General features: G+C 45.3%; 1 protein-coding gene across 4 annotated transcripts in view; it reads right to left on the reverse strand.

Annotated features, from left to right (window-relative positions):
* bcar3 (BCAR3 adaptor protein, NSP family member) overlaps window positions 1-23844 on the reverse strand; it is a 158276-nt gene that overhangs the window by 67620 nt on the left and 66812 nt on the right. For 3 of the 4 annotated variants that reach the window (XM_052011192.1, XM_052011191.1, XM_052011194.1), the window contains one exon: window positions 12281-12605. In XM_052011192.1, the coding sequence (XP_051867152.1) occupies window positions 12281-12605 (325 nt within the window). Of the gene's footprint in view, window positions 1-12280; window positions 12606-20092; window positions 20336-23844 lie in introns of those variants that run through there. The other variant, XM_052011193.1, reaches the window with a different exon arrangement.

Below are 23844 nucleotides of genomic sequence, written 5' to 3' on the forward strand. Positions count from 1 at the left end.
CAGCATCACAGGCAGAAGGGTGAGTTCTGATGGAAGGCCTTCAACCTGAATGATTCACCTTGTTTCTCTTTCCACAGAGAAGATGCAGCAGTTTATCATTTTCACTTATTTCAGACTTGTTAACTGAACCTGAACTCCCAGCTGCCATGGTGGGATTTGAATTCACATTTCTGGGGCTCTGGATGCTGCTGAAATCCTGCATCATCCTTCAAATAGCTTTACAGTTGGGCAGTATACTGTTCACGGTATTAACATTTTATTTCAGTGAAACAGGAGGAAGCCACGCTGGGAGTTTCCTGAACGGTGATGGTTTATTATTGTCACTTGTACCGAGGTACAGTGAAAAACTTCTCTTGCCTACCGATCGTACAGGTCAATTCATTACACAGTGCAGTTACATTGAGTTAGTACAGAGTGCATTGATGTAATACAGGTAAAAACAATAACAGTACAGAGTAAAGTGTCACAGCTACAGAGGAAGTGCAGTGCAATAAGGTGCAAAGTCACAACAAGGTAGGTCGTGAGGTCAGAGTCCATCTCATCATATAAGGGAACCGTTCAATAGTCTTTATCACAGTGGGATAGAAGCTGTCCTTGAGCCTGGTGGTACGTGCTCTCAGGCTCCTGTATCGGAACTGGTCCTCTCCCTGTTTTCACTCTGCTGTACGGAGAGTGACGTGGAATGGACTGGGAAGGTGATGGTGAAGAATTCCACATGAGAGGGAGTGTAGGTGAACCAGTAGGGGAAGGGGATTGATGCGATTGCTCCGAGAACCGGCATAGACTCAATGGGCTGAATGGCTTTCCATGAAGTAAGGAAATATGAGAAATGCTCAGATCAACGTCCACAATGCAGGCAGGTTTTCCACACTCACAGTCTGTCATCCATTCAGCCTGAACCAAACATTAATTAACCAAGTGCCAATAATTAACCAGACGTTCAGAGATCCCCCGAATGCCTCCCAGTCACATTCACAGTGACTGCTCAGGCACTCACCAATTGACCCAGTGTGAATGTTCCTTCTACGGTGTCCTCCCCGGCCAATAACGTGGGAATTTAATCGTAATACATCAAATTTTATCTCCAGAATAATGGTGTGAATGGCTTTGTGAGGATTAGAAAGTACATAAATGATTACAGAGTAGATTCAGTTGAAACTGAGAACTTATCATTATCAGGAAAGGTCTTAGATACCACAGGAGAGAAGTTTCAGAGAAGATTTAATAGAAGTAATTCAACGGCATAAATAGGAGAAGGTTGAAGAAGGGGCAGAGGACTGGCAATTTAAATTACACTGGAACAACAACAGGAGTTGATCATTTCGCCTCTCATACCTGTTCAGACACTCAGTTAGAGCAGGCTAGGTTAGAACTGTAACCCAGCTCCCCACTAAGCCAAGAAAAAAATCAATTGATCTGAAATTTTCAGCTGACCCCCTCCCCGGACTCACCAGTCACAGATTTTCTCCGCCCTTTGTGTAGAGGTGGCTTTTCCAACTTGTCTCTAATTAAAGTTTATACCCAATTGTTCTGGGCAGGAAACAGATTCTATCTACCCCATTAAAGGCTTTAATCATCTTAAAACACCTCAGCTGGATCACTTCTTAATCTTGTAAAATCATCAAAGATAAGGCTTGTCAATACAACCTGACCTTTTGGTCCCTGTACAATTCTGCAGCACCTCCTCCAATGTCTTTATTGCAGTGCTGTGCCCAGAATTGAATAGAGAACTACTCTTAGCAGTGTGGAGGAACAGAGGGATCTTGGGGTCCATGTCCATAGATCCCTTAAGATTGCCGCGCAGGTCAATAGGGTTGTTAAGAAGGCGTATGGTGTGTTGGCCTTCATTAGTCGGGGTACTGAGTTCAAGAGCCATGAGGTAGTGTTGCAGCTCTCTAGAACTCTGGTCAGACCACACTTGGAGTATTGTGTTCAGTTCTGGTTGCCTTATTATATGGAAGCTTTAGAGAGGGTGCAGAGGAAATTTACCAGGATGCTGCCTGGATTGGAGAGCATGTCTTATGAGGATAGGTTGAGCGAGCTAGGGCTTTTCTCTTTGGAGAGAAGGAGGATGGGAGGGGACTTGATAGAGCTGTACCAGATGATAAGAGGCACAGATCGAGTGGACAGTCAGAGACCTTTTTCCCAGGGCGACAATGGCTAACACAAGGGGACATAATTTTAAGGTGATTGGAGGAAGGTATAAGGGGGACGTCAGGGGTAAGTTTTTTGTTTACGCAGAGAGTGGTGGATGCGTGGAACGCAATGACCGCAGAGGTTGTGGGGGCAGATACATTAGGGATGTTTAAGGGACTCTTAGATAGACTCATGAATGATAGAAAAATAGGGGGCTATGTGGGAGGGAAGGGTTAGATAGATCTTAGAGCAGGATAAAATGTCAGCACAACATTGTGCACTGAAGGGCCTGTACTGTGCTGTAGTGTTCTATGTTCTATGTAACTCCTCCTCACAGCCAGAGGATGTGGACATCACTGGCAAGGCCAGCATTTATTGCCCATCCCGACTGCCCCCGAGAGTTGGTCAACTTCTTGAACCACTGCAGTTCCGGCGAAGACGGCAGGGCAGGGAGTTCCAGGATTTATACTCAGGAACGACGTACTGAAGGCAACACATTCCCAATGCGGGATGGTGTGAGTCGAGCTGGGAAACAGCACCTCCTGCTCTCGTCCTCATTGATGTTGGAGGTCGTGGGTTTGGGAAGTGCAGTTGGAGCGACATGGGCGAGCGACAGCAGTGCATTTTGTGGGTGGCCCATGTTGTAGCCACTGGATGCTAGTGGTGGAGGGAGGAGAAGTTTGGAATATGCCCAGAATTGAATAGAGAACTACTCTTAGCAGTGTGGAGGAACAGAGGGATCTTGGGGTCCCTCAAGGTTGCCACACAGGTCGATAGGGTTGTTATGAAGGCCAACACTTCATACGCCTTCTTTAGTCGGGGTACTGAGTTCAAGAGTCGCGAGGTAATGTTGCAGCTCTCTAGAACTCTGGGCAGACCACACTTGGAGTATTGTGTTCAGTTCTGGTCACCTCATCATTGGAAGGATGTGGAAGCTTTAGAGAGGGTGCAGAGCAGCTTTACCAGGATGTTGCCTGGATTGGAGAGCATATCTTATGAGGATAGGTTGAGCGAGCTAGGGCTTTTCTCTTTGGAGAAGAGGAGGATAAGAGGTGACATGCTAATCAAGGGGACTGCTTTACCCTGGGTGGCATCAAGCTGCTTGAGTGTCGTTGAAGCTGCGCGCATCCAGATAAGGTGACGTGGAACCTGAGCACGGCATTTGGAGAAAAAAGCAAGCCGCTGGAGGAACTCAGCGGGTCGGGTGGCATCTGTGGAGGGAGAGGGATGGTCGACATTTCAGACCCCGCGTCAGGACTGAGCGTAGAGGGGGGGATAGCCGGTATAAAAACGTGAAGGGCAGGGGTGAGGCAAGAGCTGGCAAGCGATAGGAGGATCCAGGTGAGGAGGGGTTGATGGGCAGGTGGAACCAGGTGGGGGGAGGGAGGGGTGGCGATAGTGACAGAGGCTGGGAAGGTGATAAGTGGGGACAACAAAGAGCTGCTGATTCTGAAAGCTGTTTGGACATCGTTTCAACATCTCATTCAAAAGCTAGCTCCTTTAACAATACGGCAGTCCCTAGTTATGTGCTCACGTTACAGGTGGAGTTCGACTCCGCAGCTGAGAGTCCTAATTCTGAGCCAACCTCTTGAAATCACGTCAAGGAAGATAGAACAGCTGCGGTGTGTAAATCACATTAGTCGGAGGATACACACACAGCTTCCGCACAGCAGCGCCAAGCACAAGACACGGGGAACAACAGGTGTTGACAGGAACCATCTTTGCCAACACCTGTCCAGTCCTGGATGGAAAGCCATGAATTAAAGCGTCATTCAACTTCCAAAACAAGAGCTGTCAAAAACTGACCTACTTACTGGTAAATGGAAGCGTCTCTTTTTGTTAGACCGGTGAATTAAAGACCAGCCCTGATCACGAGCCTAGCTGCTTTTAAAATACACTGCGTTCGCTGAATAGATAGGAAAGCAAAACTAAACATGGAGCGAGAAAGAGAAAAAAAGGACTCTGTGAGTACAGAGGTCAGAGGCATCCCAGGTTCAGGGGTCTGGAGAATTCCATGGCTCCAGCCTCAGCCTTGACCATCCCAGCATTCCTCACTACCCAGCAGCACGTAAACATAAGAAGTGCAATTGAACTACAAAATGGTCACTAATCACCTCACTTTTTGCTTGATTTCAGGTTGTTGCCATGTGTAGCACCATGTAGTGTTGGCTTTCCTTTCTTTAGTTGAAAGCATGAGAGAGTGTCTCAGAAATACTTCATAGTTTATTGTCACATGCACCGGGGTTCAATGAAATTCCTCACTCAAGGGAAGCTCAGGGAGTAAATAGTATATGTGGTAATAATAAATACAGCAATGAGTGCAAAACAACAGGATGGTGCAAAGATAGTAGTGCGAGCTGAGGTCGTGCAAAAATAAATGCTAAAGTGACAATAATGGAATAACTGAGAGGCAGAATTAAGAGTAGGAGAACAGAGCAGTGCCAATGGGAAGGTTGTGAAACAGGTGATTGTTTCTGAAGTCTGATAGCAGTGGGGAAGAAGTTATTCTTGAATCTGAATGTTTGGGCTTTCAAGCTCCTGTATCTTCTTCCAGAAGGTAGAAGAGAGAGAAGGGAATGGCCAAGGCTGCAGGCGTCCTTGACAGTACTGTCAACCTTCCTGAAACAACGCACCGTGAAGATGGACTGGATGGAAGGAAGTGTCGAACCTGTGATGGACTGGGCTGTGTTTACCGCTCTCTGCAGGTTCTGCAGGTCCAGAGCAGAGCAGTTGCCGTCCCAGGCTGGGATGCAACCTGTCAGGATATCTTCTAATAGTAGCACCTGTAGAAGCTTGAGAGAATCCGCACGGGAGTGCGAGATTCCAGCTGGTGTCACCAGTTTGTTTCACACTCTGAAGGCTATTGAAGGGATTCCCTAATCCTGTTACGACCCCTATCCAGTGGCCAATTTCCGCAACCCCTTCCCCCACCATCACTTTGTTAATGTGGAGACAGGACAAACTCACACAGGAATCAGGTGACATCAAATCAAACACCCTTCCTCGTCAGTCTGAATGCTTTGGTATAACAACGGTTGATGCTTTTATCCACCAGGCCAACACAGCTGGCCTTGGACCTGTTGTAGGTATACTGCGAGCATCACGGCCTATTCAGCTAAAAACACCGCAAAACGCTGATTGAACAGTGTGGGTAAATTCTCATATGATGCTGATGTCAGGTATGTGAGGTGTGTATTATCTAAACGTGTTGTATACAAGAAAAGGACTAGATATTCCTAATGGAGATACGACAAAGACTGCAGATACTGCAACTTGGAGCAAAAAACAAGGTGCTGGAGGAACTCAGCGAGTCAGGCAGCAACTGTGGAGGCAAAGAAATTGTCGATGTTTTCGATCAAGACCCTACAGTGTATCAGGACTGAGAGTGTAAAGGGGAGGCAGCCAGTATAAAGAGGTGATGGGGAGGGGTGAGCAGGAGCTGGTAAGCAATGGGGGGGAAACCAGGTGAGGTGTTATATATAGAAATAGATATTCCTATTCATTGCCCATTCATACCAAGATAACATGACATAGAAACCATTTATGTGTGTTACATCACAGTGGTAATGATGATACACAGTGGTGTTATCTAGTGATTGACTACACTTTACAAGACCGTTACCAATTGGAGATCAATGTGTATATTCTGGTCACCTTGCTTTTAACCCACAGCCCAAACAAGCCCCATACAATCCTGTCAAATTAATTTAGCAAGCCCATACCCCAACACAAAACAGACCTTTGTTATTGTAGTGTGTGCTATTTATGCAGAAGGTGTGTGGCACATCAGTCATTTTCTTCTAAGATGGTCACTCCGGGTCAACGGTGACTTGCTTCCATTCCAGTTCTGAGATACTAGTGATGGAAGAGAAACCTTTTCCTCCTGAATATGGTCAAGTGCTGGATGCCCGGGATCAAGAATATTACAGGGAAAGAGTAGGTCAACCCCCTGTAAAAGGTGTGGTGGACAGGGTGCAATCACATCTCCAAGGTTGGAAGTAAAAGACCTGGTGCATGCATTCCCCAGATGGAACACTCAGTGATACAGAGAGAAAGGTGTCAAAGAGAGGGGAAAACTCAGTAATTTAAAAAGTTGCTGATCAGATTCTAGATTGTAGACTGCTTAGTCAGGAAGGAAAGCATTATGCCATCTGGTTTATTGTGGGTTGGTTTGTGGGTTAAGGATGAGATTGAGCCCAATGAGAATGCATTTACTGTATATTCATGCAAGAGTAACAAGGCCAAAGATTAGATGAGTCACTCTTCCTGACTGACTGTTATCTTTCAACTTCTGAACATTCTCTCCTCCTCTGTGAAGCTGCAAGTGACAGGAAAGATGCACATCTGGTCTGAATGTTATTGGTTACTGCAGCAGTAACATGGGCCCACAAAGTACTCTGGGGGATATTAGTGTCTGTGTCCTCACCCTGCAGGTCCAATTCATTCATCATCCTTTGCTTGCTGAGCTACAAGTCTCCTAACCCATCAACATCTCAACTTCTATCCAGCCCTTTCCTATCTCTGCAACCCCTTCCACATTCCTGCCTTTCTCCACCCTCAGCACCTCTCCTTCCTTCGCTTGCTTTGGTGTCGGTATGTCTCCTTTGACACTCACCAACTTTTATCGATGCACCATAGAAAGCATCCTATCTGGATGCATCATGGCTTGGTACGGCAACTGCTCTTTCCAGGACCACAAGAAACTGCAGAGAGTTGTGGACACAGCCCAGCGCGTCATGGAAACCAGCCTCCCCTCCTTGGACTCTGTCTTTACCCCTTGCTGCCTTGGTGAAGCAGCCAGCATAATCAAAGACCCCCCCACCCGGGTCATACTCTCTTTTCTCCTCTTCCATCAGGTAGAAGATACAGGAGCCTGAGGGCACATACCACCAGGCTCAAGGACAGCTTCTATCCCACTGTGATAAGACTATTGAACGGTTCCCTTATATGATGAGATGGACTCTGACCTCACGATCTACCTTGTTGTGACCTTGCACCTTATTGCACTGCACTTTCTCTATAGCTGTGACACTACTCTGTACTGTTATTGTTTTTACCTGTACTACATCAATGCACTCCGTACTAACTCAATGTAACTGCACTGTGTAATGAATTGACCTGTACGATCAGTATGCAAGACAAGTTTTTCACTGTACCTCGGTACAAGTGACAATAATAAACCAATACCAATACCACTGCTGTCCAGATCCCAAGTTCTGGAATTCGATATGGAAGCCTCCCCAAAATCCTACCTCTTTGACAAGCTCTCAGTCCCCTTTCCCAATGTACCACAACTACCCTTTGGCTCTCTGGCTCATTATGTTCCTGTGAACCACCAATGGCTGTTTAACTACAAGAAAGGGTATTACATAACTACAAGCTGTCCCTGCTGTTTTATTCAAAACAACCCTGGTTATGATCTGTGACAATGAGAGGAATATCAAAAGCATTTGTTAAACTTTCTGCTGCCAATTCAGGCAACACCTCCACCACACCCCTCTTTATTACAGCCATTCAGGTAACAGAAATTTGCCCTTACCGAATTCATAAATCACTACCCAAAAATTTGAGATATGGAATAAAATTTGCTCTCACAAAATTTATGTGAAACAAAACACATTTACTTTTACTCTTGATCCAAGCATTGATGATGTGGCTTTGCATTACGGAAAATCACAATATGGCCCACTTTCTAGCAATGCAGTCCCAGTTGCCTGTACACTCAATGGTGATTTCTAGCCTACAGTACCTTGGCTACAGCTCTATATAAGAATTAACTGCTTCTTCTTTTGTGCAAAACCTGACAAACTCACAGCAATACAAATCTATACAAGATGTAGCCCTATGCTAGTCTCACTAAACAGATAAGATATCTTTATGAGTCACATGTAAATCGAAACACACAGTGAGATACATCTTTTGCATAGTGTTCTGGGGGCAGCCCGCAAGTGTCATCATGCTTCCGGCGCCAACATAGCATGCCCACAACTTCCTAACCCGTATGTCTTTGGAATGTGGGAGGAAACCGAAGCACCCGGAGGAAACCCACGCAGACACGGGAAGAATGTACAAACTCCTTGCAGACAGTGGCCAGAATTGAACCCGGGTCGCTGGCGCTGTAATAGTGTAATGCTAACCGCTACACCACTGTGCCTGACCCACGTGCACTGACCCTTTCACTCCCTCCACCAGGCTCTATTTGCCATGCTCGATCTTGCCACACAACACTTCTACTATAGGCTGCTGATGCCATTCACTACATCAGCAGCCTAAAGTAGAAGTGTTGTGTGGCACTTAAATTTCAATATGGCCACAGTAGGCGTCCCAGATTAATCACAAGGAAATGAGGTAGGGTTGACCCTTCACCACCTGTACTGTTGATTGGCTGCTTGTGATGTTGAGGTCTAGGGACAAGGAGGGGACTAGTATATTCCTCCTCTTACACTTTAAAAGAGGTAGCTTCTTGTTTTTAGACGAAGAGGATATTCCTCAGAATCAAGATGATAATGACTTTGACAGAGGTGTACTGGGTCACAACAGGTATAAGCAAGGTAAGTAGAGGAAAGGCATTCCCATTAGTGGATGGTTCAAGAACATCTTGGAAACATGGAGAGCGATTATGATCGTGAACTCACTGCCTACAGGGGCGGTGAAAACAGAATCAATCAGAGCCTTCAAAGGGGAATGGGTAGGCACCTATGAGAGGATAATTTAGGGTTATTAATAGAATTATTCGGCATGGAAACAGGGTCTCTGACCCATTGAGTCCGTACCGACCACGAAGCACCCATTCACACTAAAACGACACTTAATCTCCTTTTATTCTCCCCAGAATCCTGTCAACAGCTCCACCCCCCAAATTTTACCACTTCCCCACACAGCAAGGGTAAATTACAGTGGCCAGTTAACCTACCAATCGCAAATGCAGGAAGAAACCAGAGCATTCGGAGGAAAACCACATGGTCACTGGAAAACCTGCAAACTCCACACAGTCAACACCAGAGGTCAGGATTGAACCCAGATCTTTGGAGCTGTGTGGTAACAGATCCACTCGCTGCGCCATTATGCCACTGTCTGTGCAGGCCTATGGGGAAATGATCAAGGTGGAGTTTGAAGAGGGGTGGGGAATAGGGTTGACAGAATAGCTCTACTTGGATCAGACTGAGACTCGATGGCTGAAAGGCCTCCTTGTGTGCTATGATCATTCTATGACTGGAAGAGGTCCAACGTTCTGTGACAGATCGTACATCTGGTCTTCAGTCAGTCAGCAGATTCCACACTGGAAGTACAGCGTTTTGCCAGGTTAATGGATGCTGATTGAGGCCCTTGTGTGGATGATGGACAGGAAGAGGGGGCTCCTGTTACTCCACTCCATCACCCAGGGAGCAAAGGAAGCCTCAGTTAACATCTCCACTGCCAGAAGTCAATGGGAGCGACTTAATTTCCAGTGGAGAAACAAAGGACTGCAGGTGCTGGAATCCAGATGAAAAACACGAGGATGCTGGAGGGACTCAACAGGCCAGGCAGCATCCATGGAGAAAAGGAGGCGGTCGACGTTTCGGGTCAGGACCCTTCTTCAGGGCACTGTGGAAATATGGAGGCCTTTATGACATGTTGCCTCCAAAGTTCACCAGTATCAAGCCCCTGCTACAGCTAAGTCAGCTTGGAATCCATTCACTATACAACTAAATTCCACCATCCCACCTGCCCCCACTCCCACTGGAGAGAAGACCTCTGCTTCCTGGGACCAGTACAGTTGGTATATGAGAGGCAGAGTTCAATGTCACAGGGAGGCAGTGGGATCAAACCCACAACGAGGCATCACATGCAGCACAGTAGCCCTCTATCACAGGCTGTGGATCAGACGGCAATCATTTGAACTGCAGCAAAGTTTCCTGTTATTCAGGTAATGGCTTGATCTTGCTGCAAGTCCACTAAACTAAAAACAAAGTGCAGCACTTCAGAAGAAGACTTTGAAAAGCAGCTCCCCCCACACCGCCCCCTCCCCCGGCACTCTAATCTCTCTGTCACGGTGGTAGGTTATCTGGGGAACCAAAATTCACTCCATTACTCACAGTAACATTCCTTGTCTATGATAACATCTGCACCGACTGCGCATCAAGCTAAATATTTAATCTTGGCAACAAGAAATCTCCCTCAGAACAGGGACGGTTTCACACAACCTACTGAAAGTATATTAAACAAAAGCAAAAGCACCTATTTAGAATTCACTTTTAAGCATAATTTGGTTAACTTAATTTTCACAGTATGCATTCAGTCCTGTGTACCACATGAACATGGAAAAAATGTGTTTTACATTTAGTTTGGGCTTTAAATGTTAACTCACATACGTCCTGTGTTAATCTCAGTCTATTAGCCACCTCGAGGGCATCCATGTTTGAGGCAACCTAGTAACCTGTGCTCTATGGGCAAATAGTTCAGCACTGCTGGGCCTAATTCCCACCCCAGAACCTTCTCCTTCCTTCCCCTCCCCCTCCAACTTCCTGGTGATTAGGATAGTAAATAAGTAAAGTGGAATTGCGACAGATCTCCTGAGCCAGTATTGAGCAAGCTACCATTGAACCAAGGCTGATACCTTATCTTTAACTGGGTTAGTTAACCGGGAAGAGTGTGGCAGGGAGTCAAAGGGTGAGAGTGGGAAAGTCACAATAGGAGAATATGTGGTATGATAGCAACAGCCAAGTAGATTAATTGGACTGACAATACTTAAGTTTGCTTCTGACTTTTTTTGGTCTCACTTTGATAACAAGATTTTCCAAATAGATCAATGCACAAAGAATGTTTTCAGCCCAACAATCAAACCTGCAAGAACCTGCCACTGGTAAAGATAAGTGTAAACACTCAAACAAGCTGTTCCATCTTAACATCTTTCAGGTGAAGCAGTAATTCACACGCACTTCTTCCAGTCAAGCTCCATCACGGGCACAACCCTCCCCACCAGCGAGGCCATCTTCAAGAGACGGTGCCTCAAGATGGTGGCATCCATCATTAAGGACCCTCACATGCCCTCTTCTTGTTCTCATTACTACCATCAGGGAGGAGGTACAGGAGCCTGTAGACCCACACCCAACGTTTTAAGAACAGCTTCTTCCCCTCCACCATCAGATTTCTGAATGGTCCATGGATCAATGAACACTTCCTTGTTATTCCTCTTTTGCACTATTTATTTATGTAACTTACTGTAATTTTAAAGTCTTGCACTGTACTGCTGCTGCAACAATTAATCACAACAGAGTTCATAAGATATCAATCCCTGTGTAATAATGTGACTGGTCAAGACTAATGCCAGTGCAGGGTGAGTCAACACCAACACAAACTATATAATTACAACACAGCTAACTTGAACAAGCATTAGAATACAGGACCCAACAATATCCTGCCTAGTTTATTGAAGCAAATCTCTTCCACTGCAGGCTGGAAAAGATGGAATTCAAGAGGTGGTCAGGATGGAGTGAGGTTACCGGATCAGGTTGACCTAGGACAGTGGACCTGTGACTGGCTGGGTCTATTGCTGAAGGCAACAACCATATTAGCGTGTGATATCCTCCTCCACGTCCCACTGCTAGTCCCAAAAATATCCTCAGCAAGTGCCCCAGGACAGTGTCCATTTGCTTTGTTCAAGGAGTGGACCATAAGGTATAGGAACAGAATTAGACCATTCGGCTCATGGAGTCTGCTCTGCCATTCGATCATGGCTGATTTCTTTTTCTCAACCCCATTCTCCCGCCTTATCCCCGTAACCCCCTTACCAAGCAAGAACCTATCAATCTCTGCCTTAAATACACCCAATGACTTGATCTCCACAGCCCTCTGAGGCAATGAATTCCACAGATTCCCCACCCTCTAGCTGAAGAAATTCCTCCTCATCTCTGTTCTAAAGGGATGTCCCTTTATTCTGAGGCCATGCCCTCAGATCCTAGACTCTCCTGCTAATGGAAATGTTCTCTCCACATCCACTCCATCCAGGCCTTTCAGTATTTGGTAGGTGAATGCTGAGCCTCTATATAATGTACAACACAGCTAACTCAAATAAGCATTAAACATGATAAGCAACTATCACAGCCCTGTTGGGTAAGTCCCCATCATCCTCAGTGCATTGAGAACTAGTAATGTAATCATTTACCCAGAATGGTATTCCTTGGCATCTTGGGAGGGATGCTCTTCGATGACATCACATGACCAAGATGTTTTGCGCAATCGAGATTGCAGCGACAGGGATTGAATTTCCGTGGGTGCGTATGTGCCACAACTTGGGAGAGACAGCTTCCTGCTATTCTTTCTTGGGAGTGTGCCGTGGATGGAGACGCTCTGGAACAAACTGGAATGCTGGACAGAGAGGCTGTCCCCAGCATCCAGCGTCTCCATCGAGGATGCGAGCGAGCACTTGCGGTCAGTGTGGGCCTTGCGAGGCAAACTTGCATACTTCCCTGCTGCCATCATCTTCAGCTCTGCAATCAGGAGGACAAACAGACACCATTAACAATTCAGGCACCTGGTTAATCATTGCACAAAAGCTGCTTTTAAGACTTCATAGTAATTCAAATCCATTAGTGAAGGTGCACAGCGATAATCTACAGGTTTAGAACATAGAACATTACAGCACAGTACAGGCCTTTCGGCCCACGATGTTGTGCTGACATTTTATCCTGCTCTAAGATCTATCTAACCCTTCCCTCCCACGTAGCCCTCCATTTTTCTATCATTCATGTGCCTATCTGAGAGTCTCTTAGATGTCCTTAATGTATCTGCCTCCACCACATCTGCCGGCAGTGCATTCCACGCACCCACCAGTCTCAATGTGAAAAACTTACCTCTGACATCCCTCCGATACCTTCCTCCAACCACCTTAAAATTATGCCCCCTCATGTTATCCATTTTTGCGCTGGGAATAAGTGTCTGACTGTCCACTTGATCTATGCCTCTTATTCATATTGTACATCTCTATTAAGTCACTTCTCCTCCTCCTTTGATCTAAAGAGAAAAGCCCTAGCTCAATCAACCTATCCTTATAAGACATGCTCTCCAATCCATGCAACATCCTGGTAAATTTCCTCTGCACCCTCTCTAAAGCTTCCACAACCTTCCTATAGTGAGGCGACCAGAACTGAACACAATACTCCAAGTTATGGTCTAACCAGAGTTTTATAGAGCTGCAACATTACCTCACGGCTCTTGAACTCAATACCCTGACTAATGAAGACCAACACACCATACACCTTCTTAACAACCCTATCAACCTGCTCGGCAACTTTGAGGGATCTATGGATATGGACCCCAAGATCCCTCTGTTCCTCCACACTGCTAAGAGTCCTGCCATTAACCTTTGATCTTCCAAAGTGTATCACTTCACACTTTTCTGGGTTGGACTCCATCTGCCACTTCTCAAACCAGCTCTGCATCCTATTAATGTCCTGTTGTAACCTTCCACACTATCCACAACACCACCAACCTTCATGTCACCAGCAGACTTACTAACCCACCCTCATCCAAGTCATTTAAAAAAATCACAAAGAGTAGGGTCCCAGAACAGATCCCTGCAGAACACCACTGGTCACCGACCTCCAGGCAGAATACGCTCCATCTACAACCACCCTCTGTCTTTAGTGGGCAAGCCAATTCTGAATCCACACAGCCATGTTTCCCTGGATCCCATGCGACCTGACTTTCTGAATGAGCCTTCCATGAGAAACCTTATCAAATGCCTTACTAAAATCCATGTAAGATAAGATTTATTTATGAGTCACACAGTGAAATTCATCTTTGTGTAGAGTGTTCTGAGGGCAGCCTGCAAGTGTCACCACGTTTCCGGCGCCAACATAGGATGCCCACAACTTCCTAACCTGTACGTCTTTGGAATGTGGGAAGAAACTGGAGCACTCAGAGGAAACCCACGCAGTCACTGGGAGAATGTACAAACTCCTTACAGACAGCTGTTGGAATTGAACCCGGGTCACTGGCACTGTAATAACATCACGCTAATCCCCACACCACATCCACTGCTCTACCTTCACCAATGTGCTTTGTTGCATCCTCAAAGAATTCAATCAGGCTCGTGAGGCACAACCTGCCCCTCACAAAGCCATGCTGACTGTCCCTAATCAGCCTCTGCTTCTCCCAATGCCCATAATCCTGTCTCGAAGAATCTTCTCCAGTAATTTGCCCACCAATGAAGTAAGACTCACTGGCCTGTAATTCCCAGGGTTATCCCTACTCACTTTCTTAAACAAATGAACAACATTTGCCACCCTCCAATCATCCAGCACTACTCCTGTGGTCAGTGAGGACGCAAAGATCACTGCCAAAGGCACAGCAATCTCTTCCCTTGCTTTCTGTAACAACCTTGGATATGTCTGGTCCGACCCCAATGACTTATCTCTCCTGATGTTTTTCAATTGTTCCAGCGTATCCTCTTTTCTCACGTCGACATGCCCTAGCGTATCAGCCTGTCATACGCCATCCTCACAAATGCCAAGGTCTCTCTATCTCTGGGGAATACTGAAGCAAAGTATTCATTAAGGACCTCCCCTACCTCTTCCAACTCCAGGCACACATTTCCTCTTTTATCCCTGATCGGTCCTACCCTCACTCTAGTCATCCTCCTATTCTTCACATACGTGTAGAAAGCCTTGGGGCTTTCCTTAATCTTATTCGCCAAGGTCTTCTCATGCCCCTTCTAGCTCTCCTAAATCCATTCTTAAGCTCCCTCCTGGTTACCTTGTAATTCTCCAGAGCCTTGTCTGATCCATAATTTCTAAACCTCAGGTAAGCTTCTTTCTTCCTCTTGACAAGATATTCTACGTCCCTTGTCAACCATGGTTCCTTCACTCTACCATCCTTACACTGCCTCAATGGGACAAACCTATCCAGAACCCCCTGCAAGTACTCCCTAAACAATCTCCACATTTCCGTTGTGCACTTTCCCAAGAACAACTGTTCCCAATTTACGCTCCCAAGTTCCTGCCTAATAGCATCATAATTCCCCCTCCCTCAATTAAATACTTTCCCATGTTGTCTGCTCCTATCCCTCTCTAAAGCTATGGTAAAGGTCAAGGAGTTATGGTCACTGTCTCTAAAATGCTCTCCCACCGAGAGATCTGAAACCTGATCAGGCTCATTACCTAGTACCAGGTCCAGTATGGCCTCTCCTCTAGTTGGTCTGTCCACATACTGTGTCAGGAATCCTTCCTGGACACTCCTAACAAAATTTACCCCATCTATCCATTTTACACTAAGGAGTGCCAATCAATATTAGGGAAGTTAAACTCACCCATGACAACAACTCTGTTATTTTTGCACCTTTCCAAAATCTGCCTCCCGATCTGCTCCTCAGTGTCTCTGCTGCTATTGGGGGCTCTGTAGAATACTCCCAATAGGGTGATTGCTCCCTTCCTGTTTCTGACTTCCACCCACACTGACTCAGTAGACGATACCTCTAGGACATCTTCCCTTTCTACAGCTGTGATACTATCCCTGATCAGCAAAGCCACTCCCCTACCTCTTTTACCTCCGCCCCCGTCCCTTTTGAAACATCTAAATCTCAGAATATCCAGCAGCCATTCCTGCCCTTGTGACAGCCAAGTCTTTGTAATGGCCACTACATCGTAGTTCCATGTACTGACCCATGCTCTAAATTCATCAACCTTGTTTCTGATACTTGTAAATGTCCTGATGCTGTAATGTTCTCGCATTAAAGTTTGTCCTATAAGCTTGGTCTAAGGATGTCTGAAAATCTGACATGAAGTCAAATAAGGTTTTAGGAAAGTCGGGTATAAGTCTGATGATTTTGTTGCAATCGTGTCTACTAACCTTGGTCTCAAGGGTTTGACCAAAATACAAAGTTCCTTTTGTGATCTGATGTCAACTAATGCAAATACCTTTTGAGGAAATCCCCCCAACCTTTTAATCCTTCCTTCCCAACTGAGGGGCTGGGGTTAGTTTGCCCTCTGACATCTCTTCACATTACGCCATATCAACATCTGTCATGGAGTGAATGGTAGTTGGGGCAACAACTCTTGTGTTTCTTCCTTATCTCCAAGAGTCCTATCCCCCATTTCCTTGGCGGAAAAAAAAATCACTGGCATTCAGACAGAACTGTGCCATTGATTCATTCTTCTCTGGATGGTTGGGATTACTGTTAAGCATTTGGAATGGGACAGGATGGGGCAAAGTTTGACAGGTAATTTTGACCACTCCAAAAATGGACAGAAAATGAATATGTTAAAAATTCAAATCCAAAATCCTGCCAGTTTTAATGGGAGTGGACAGGAAACCTCCTTTACGTTATTTTTATTTCTATTGCTATCAACTGGGTCTCCCTAGTCTTGGGGGCCCACCAACTAAAAGGAGCTGAGAGGGCCACATGCAGTAGGCGAGGGCAATTTACACCAATGTTTGTGTCCAATTGAAGCCGCAGTGTTTCCTTCAGACACAACTAGCTAACTCTGTAAACCACCCTTGACCTGCATCAACAGTCATCCCTCCCTGATTCCCCCAGTTCTTCCCCCCCCCCACAATCAACAACAACCCCCTTACTATGTATTGCCTTGTTGCCCACCACGATCTCTCTTTACCTATCAACTTCCCCAAAATCTCTTGAACCAGGCCCCAGACTTCCCCACTGAAAAGAAAGCCATCCCTATTAATCAGACAAGGGAAAAAAAAAATTGATTCTGGAGTTGATCTCCATCAGCAGGTTTCCTCAGTATTACACCTTTCTGTGACATTACACAAAAACCATTCCTTGGGCAACATTGGTAACTGGCTATTTTCACACTAGTGTGAGAATATGATATACCAAGAGAGTCCCCGACAACTCAAGTAACCAACAGTAGGAGATGTTGAGTGACCAATAATGGGATTCTGGAGACAGGGAGTTATGACTGACATTCCAAGTGACCAATGGTGGGGGTCTGGAGGCAGGGAGTTATGACTGACATTCCAAGTCACCAATGGTGGTGGTCTGGAGGCAGAGAGTCATGATGGACATGCCAAGTGACCAATGCTGGTAGCATGGAGGTGGGACAGCATAATGGACATCGAGTCTAGAGGCAGGCAATCATGATGGACATGACAAATGACCAATGATGCAAAGCTATTTTCTATTGTGATTAGTCCCTTGCGGCTCCTAAGCAAGGTCCACAATGGATGGTGCAGCAAGGCGAGCTGCAACTTCCCCAATCTGGTAGGTCCAACAGCCCAGTAAACAGGGCAGTATGTGGTGCCAATAGCAGTCGGTGTTACCTCAATCATCATTCAGTCTGCACCAGCCATCAATCTGCTCACCCACAGAGGGCACCTTGTGAGTGTGCAGTCTCTGCTGAGATTATTAGTTGGTTCAACACTTCCAAACGCGAGCCCAGACAATTTCTATAAGCAGGCTAATCGACTGTGAGGGAAGCAGTCAAACTTGGTGTTTGCATATCTGTACAGCAGAAAGGGAGTGGTCGAACAGTGTTCAGGTGGGAAGGTGATCTGACATGGAGGGTGGAACAGTGACCATTCCCCCAGATTTCAACGTTCTCCGTGTGTGGTAGGAGAGACTGGGTTTGTTTTCCATAGAGCAAAGGAGTCCGAGGAGCTACCTGATAGAGGAAAGGTTAGGAGATTCATGGAGTCAGTCATACAGTACAGAAACAGGCCATTTGGCTCATTATGTCCATGCTGACCACTGAGTATCCATCTTCACTTAGGAGGGGCATAGATTGGGTAGACAGCAAGAGATCTTCTCCCCACAGCTTGGGTGTCTGAAACTAGAAGGCATAGGTTTAGAGTAAGCAGTAAGAGGTTTAGAAGGAATCTGAGGAGATTTCACCTAAAAGTTGGTTGGAATTTGACACACTGCCTGGATAGGTGGAGGCAGATCCCCTCACACATTTAAGAAGTACCTGGACAAGCACCTGAATCACCAAGGGATAGAAGACGACAGACCAAATTCTTGTAAACGGGATTAGTATAGATGACCAACAAACAATCTGCTGGAGGAACTCAGTGGGTCGAGCAGCATCTGCGGGGAGGGGAAGGAACTGTCGGGTCCTGATGCAAGGTTTCGACCCGAAACGTCAACAATTCCTTTCCCTCCATAGATGCCACTCAACACGCTAAGTTCTTCCAGCAGACTGTTTGTTGCTCCAGATTCCAGCACCTGCAGTCTCTTGTGTCTCTAGTAGAGACGAGTACTTGGTGGTCAGCACGGACAATAGTGGGCCGAAGGGGCTGTTTCTGTGCTATACGACTCTATGATTCATCTGGGACATCAAATGCCAAACAAAATTCTTTTACAGCCACCTTCATATTACAGCCTAACCTGTTCTTTAAAAGCATTTACTGAATTCACCTTTCATTTACCTTATCAAACCACGTGCAACTTTCTTGCACTGCAGCACGTTCAAAAAAAGTCTTCAAAGCAAGAGCTGTGCCTCCAACAATCAGTTCACATTCAATTTATACTCGTTTGCAGCATAGCGGTTAGCGTAATGCTATTACAGTGCCAGCGACCTGGATTCAATTCCCAGTGCTGCCTGTAAGGAGTTTGTATGTTCTCCCCGCATCTGCGTGGGTTTCCTCTGGGTGCTCCAGTTTCCTCCCACATTCCAAAGACATACAGGTTAGGAGCTGTGGGCATGCTATGTTGGCGCCGGAAGAGTGGCGACACTTGCGGGCTGCCCTCAGCACATTCTTAGCAACGCAAAAAGACATATTTCACTGTGTGTTTCTATGTACATGTGACTAATAAATAAATAGCTATAGATATCTATATCTAATTTGCTCAGATACACATCATGAGTTTTTCTCCTTTGCTGCTGTTTCCAGTCCTGGAGCAGATTTCTATTGTCACAGTCGGAAGATGGACCAAACCTCCAAACAGCCTAAAAGCAAATCCCAGATAAACTTCATTGAATCTGGCAGATAAATTGCCACCATTTTATGAGCTCAAGACAAACTTCAGACTCCAGGGCACTTCAACCCACACAAAGAACCGTTACAAAAAAGCAATTCATTCTGTGTAGAACAATACAGAGGAGAACAATGTTTTCTACAGTGTCGCACTGCAACCTTTATGCCTGCATTTCAGACTTAACAGGAGGAAAATGTCTCCCAACCCCTGGGTTTTCTAAAACATTTTATATCTAAAACCAACTCTTCTGCAAGTTTCTCTCTTTGAACCAATAAATATTAATAATAAGAAAAGCATCTTGAAGGATCCACAAGGCATTAAGTTCAGCTACCAAAGAAAAGCATAAACTGTGAAGTTAAAGCAATATAAACTTTCAAAGAACACATTTTTACTTCAGATGCCTGCTGATTAAGTACAACACTCCCCTGAGCTGAATGTGTGAGAGAGACTTCCAGCAGTACTGGCTAGCAGAGTGTTGTGTTGAAGCAATAAATACTACTTGCGCTAAAAAATGTGAGCATTTTGCACTGACAGGGTCTGTACGCTATTTAAACTTTAGACAACCATTTAGCCAGCCAATGTTCACAGGGGCTTGGACACGGGGTATTAAGATGCACCATGACCTTCACCAGAATAAAGGATATAGCTAACAATTATCACCCTAGGACGTCTCACGTCAAAGTCACTGACAATCACTTTTATCTTTCAGCAAACATTAATGTCAGTAGCAGTGGCCCCGAGGCAAGTCTTTCTGATGCACTGAAAATTCTCAAGTAATCCAGTAAACAGTAGTAACAACTAGTTGCAAGAACACACATATCTTAACAAGAAAACTCCACTCTAAGCAAAAACTTTTGTATCTTAAAGGAGCAACCTTTAAAAGCAATCGTCATTCAACAGCTCACAGCTGCTGTACAATGTGGTTTTACTGAACTGTTTTAAGAATAAACAGATGGGTTTCTCTTGGGCAAAAGCACTGCAGGACACAAAGTTAACAGGAACTTTCAACGACAGCTAACTTGAGAATCAGCCTGTACTTACCTTCAATAAATGATGAGGATTTTTTAAAAATAAAATGGAACGCCACACACTGAAGCCAGTGTCTTTCACACAACTGAACTGTGTGCGTACAGCAGTCTCAGCCTGGGGCTCTCTGCCAGATTACACATCAAAGCACTGAAGAATTATTTATGAAGTTTTGCCTCTTTTTTGAAAGTGTGCACCCCCACCCCCTCACACATACTCCCTCTCTCTCCCTCCTCAGACCCAGTCCCAAAATGCTGCTCCTGCTGCTGTTGCCAGTTTAGAAGCTGTTCTGATACATAATCTACTGAGTCCCAGCCACACCCTGGTGTGGGCACTGAGGAATCCAGTCAGAGCTGCACATCTGACCAACAATCACAATAAAGACATTAGCATGTCATTGAATTTACTTGAACAACACTATACCATTCCACAAGCAATCGGGGCCCTGCCTGTTTTAATTAACCAATAAAGCTTTTCCCAATGACACCTGCTGACAGAAGGCTCCACAAGTCTAATGGAATTTAGAAATTAAGTTTAATTAAACTAAAACAAATCAGAATCACAAAACCACAGGTCATTTCTTGCATTAATTAAGTATTAAGCTTTGCAATGTCCAGCAACAAACTAGATCTCAACATTTCTTTCAATGCAGTAAAAATGCTTGGTAACAATGTGGGTCCAGATTTTATTTCTAATTGGGTGTTTTTCTTTAATAAATACAATTCTACATGAAAACTATTCTTATTATCAACTGTATTAATAAACAAATACTCAGCACGTCAGGCAGCTTTCTGTGAAAGAAGGAAGAGCAACTTTTTGGGTTAATGACCTTTCACCAATACTGGGAAAAGTTAGAGAATCGATTGCTTTATTGGGACCTCTCTCGCAATTTTACTCTCCTCTACTCCAGTATTTTTCGTTTAGAAAGCCGATGAAATGTTGACATTTCTGACCCTCGCTTGGATTATAACAAATTCAAGTCTTATTGAAGCAAACCAGAAATAAGGAACATTGTGCTGAGTTAGGCTGACAACAGAGTTATATCCTCCACAACCATTAGTGACACAGCACAGTTCGAGGTCAAATGAGATTGGACCATCTAGTCTAGTCACACTCTTCAGCCAGAACTCATGCTCCCTGAAGGTTTAGTTGGAGACGGCACTGCCCGGTGTAATACGGAGTCATGCAGATCAGGAAAGTCCCAGTTCAGTTCCCGGTCTCTGCCAGATTTATTGATCGAAGTCAAAGCAATACATTGCCAAAACGTCCTGGGCTTCACTCATCAAAATGTAGCAGTTTCTTACTAACAAGAATTTACATCCTCAAATAACTTGCTGAGTCCATTTGGTCTTGAGCATAACTTCAACCACATTGCCATGCATTCTACCTTCTGACTTTTAAATGGTTGGATAAAGCCTGCTTTCCCCACATCCTCGAAGTGCCCAAATGCACCATTGTATCTTTCTTTACACAATCGAACTTTCTTCAACTTGAAGTCTCTTGCCACAGATGCTGCCTGACCTGCTGAGTATCATGGAGCCATACTTACATTATTTCTGCATGAATCATATTTTTTTTATATTCTCCCCTTAATCTCATCCACTCCCATCAGATTCTACCACTCACCTACTCATTAGGGGCAATTTACAGCGGTCAATTAACCTACCAAGCTGCAAGTCCTTGGATAGGGAAGCACTTGGAGGAAACCCCCGTGGAAACTGGGAGAACATGCAAGCTCCACGCAGACAGCATTGAACCTGGGCCTCTGGTGCTGTGAGGCACTGGCTCTAAAGCTGCACCTCCATGTTGCTGAGAAGTGTTTCCAGCACGTTCTGTCTTTATTTCAGATCTCTAGCATTTGCAGTTTTTTGATATTCAAAACTTTGAACAACCTCTTCTTTGCTCTGCACGGTTTTAGAGTTTGACGTGTGAAATACTTCCTCCATGAAGCATTTGATTGGCTGTTACATTGTGTCCAGTGCCTTTCACTTCCCAGTAGCAGCAGGACCTTGTGGCTCTTCCCCACAAAGCCTCCGCAGTGGTTGTACCAAGCTTCAACTCGCCCCTCAGCACGTTCTCCTGCACTTTGGAATGGAGTAGGTGGCAGCATTTGCTTGCAGACATCTCCTTACATGGAAGACCAAGGAGTTGTGAGCAGACTTAAGCATGTCTTCCACTGAGTCTTCCAGCAACAGTTGATGTTGGTGTACCTTAACTGGTGTGACCACAGCCTACAACAACGTTGACTCTGAAACATTCTCCAAAATGGCCTGGGAAGCCACTCAAATATGAAACAACAGCAAGGTCAAGGTGACCCACCACCACTACCTGAGGGTGACTAGGGTTGTAATATAGGCAAGTAGACAAGGATGTGAGCCAAATCTTACTTCATCACAACCACAGTGTTTACATGTTATACAACATCACAGTAACTCTGCTACGTTGAAATAGGGATCATTATTATTATCAGACGTTTATATTTCCCAACCTTGGAAAACTGCAATTATTAGTCTATTAAGACACTCCCTGGTGTGTCCTAATAAACCAGGATTTTAATTCACACCCTGAAAGGAATCTGAAGTGGAGGCTGCGAGAACAGGAATGTGTGGAAGCTGTAAGCACTAGATGGGCACTTGACAATCAATTTTTGATTTGGGTGTTTTCTGCAGCACTTTAGAACATAGAACATTACAGCACAGTACAGGCCCTTCAGCCCACAATGTTGTGCCGACATTTTATCCTGCTCTAAGATCTATCTAACCCTCCCCTCCCACATAGCCCTCCATTTTTCTATCATTCATGTGTCCATCGAAGAGTCTCTTAAATGTCCCTAATGTATCTGCCCCCACAACCTCTGTCGGCAGTGCATTCCACGCACCCAGCACTCTCTGTGTAAAATAACTTACCTCTGACATCTCCCTTATACCTTCCTCCAATCACCTTAAAATTATGTCCCCTCGTGTGAGCTATTTTCACCCTGGGTAAATGTCTCTGACTGTCCACTCGATCCATGCCTTTTATCATCTTGTACACCTCTCATCCTCCTTCTCTCCAAAGAGAAAAGCCCAAGCTCGCTCAACCTATCCTCATAAGATGTGCTCTCCAATCCAGGCAGCATCCTGGTAAATCTCCTCTGCACCCTCTCTAAAGCTTCCACATCCTACCTATAATGAGGTGACCAGAACTGAACACGATAGTCCAAGTGTGGTCTGACCAGAGTTCTAGAGAGCTGCAACATCACCTCACGGCTCTTGAACTCAATACCCCGACTAATGAAGGCTAACACACCATACGGCTTAACAACCTTATCAACCTATGCGGCAACCTTGATGAATCCATGTCCGTAGACCCCAAGATCCCTCTGTTCCTCCACACTGCTAAGAGTCCTGCCATTAACCTTGTATTCTGCCTTCAAATTCGATCTCCCGAAGTGTATCACTTCACCCTTTTCCGGGTTGAACTCCATCTGCCATCTCTCAGCCCAGCTCTGCATCCTATCAATGTCCTGTTGTAATCTACAGCAACCTTCCACACTATCCACAACACCATCAACCTTCGTGTCATCAGCAAACTTACTAACCCACCCTTCCACATCCTCATCCAAGCCATTTAGAAAATTCACAAAGAGCAGGCGTCCCAGAACAGATCCCTGCGGAACACCACTGGTCACCGACCTCCAGGCAGAATATGCTCCATCTACAACCACCCTCTGTCTTCTATGGGTGAGCCAATTCTGAATCCACACAGCCAGGTTTCCCTGGATCCCA

This window comes from Pristis pectinata, chromosome 3 (genome assembly GCF_009764475.1).
Source record: "Pristis pectinata isolate sPriPec2 chromosome 3, sPriPec2.1.pri, whole genome shotgun sequence".
NCBI lineage: Eukaryota > Metazoa > Chordata > Chondrichthyes > Rhinopristiformes > Pristidae > Pristis > Pristis pectinata.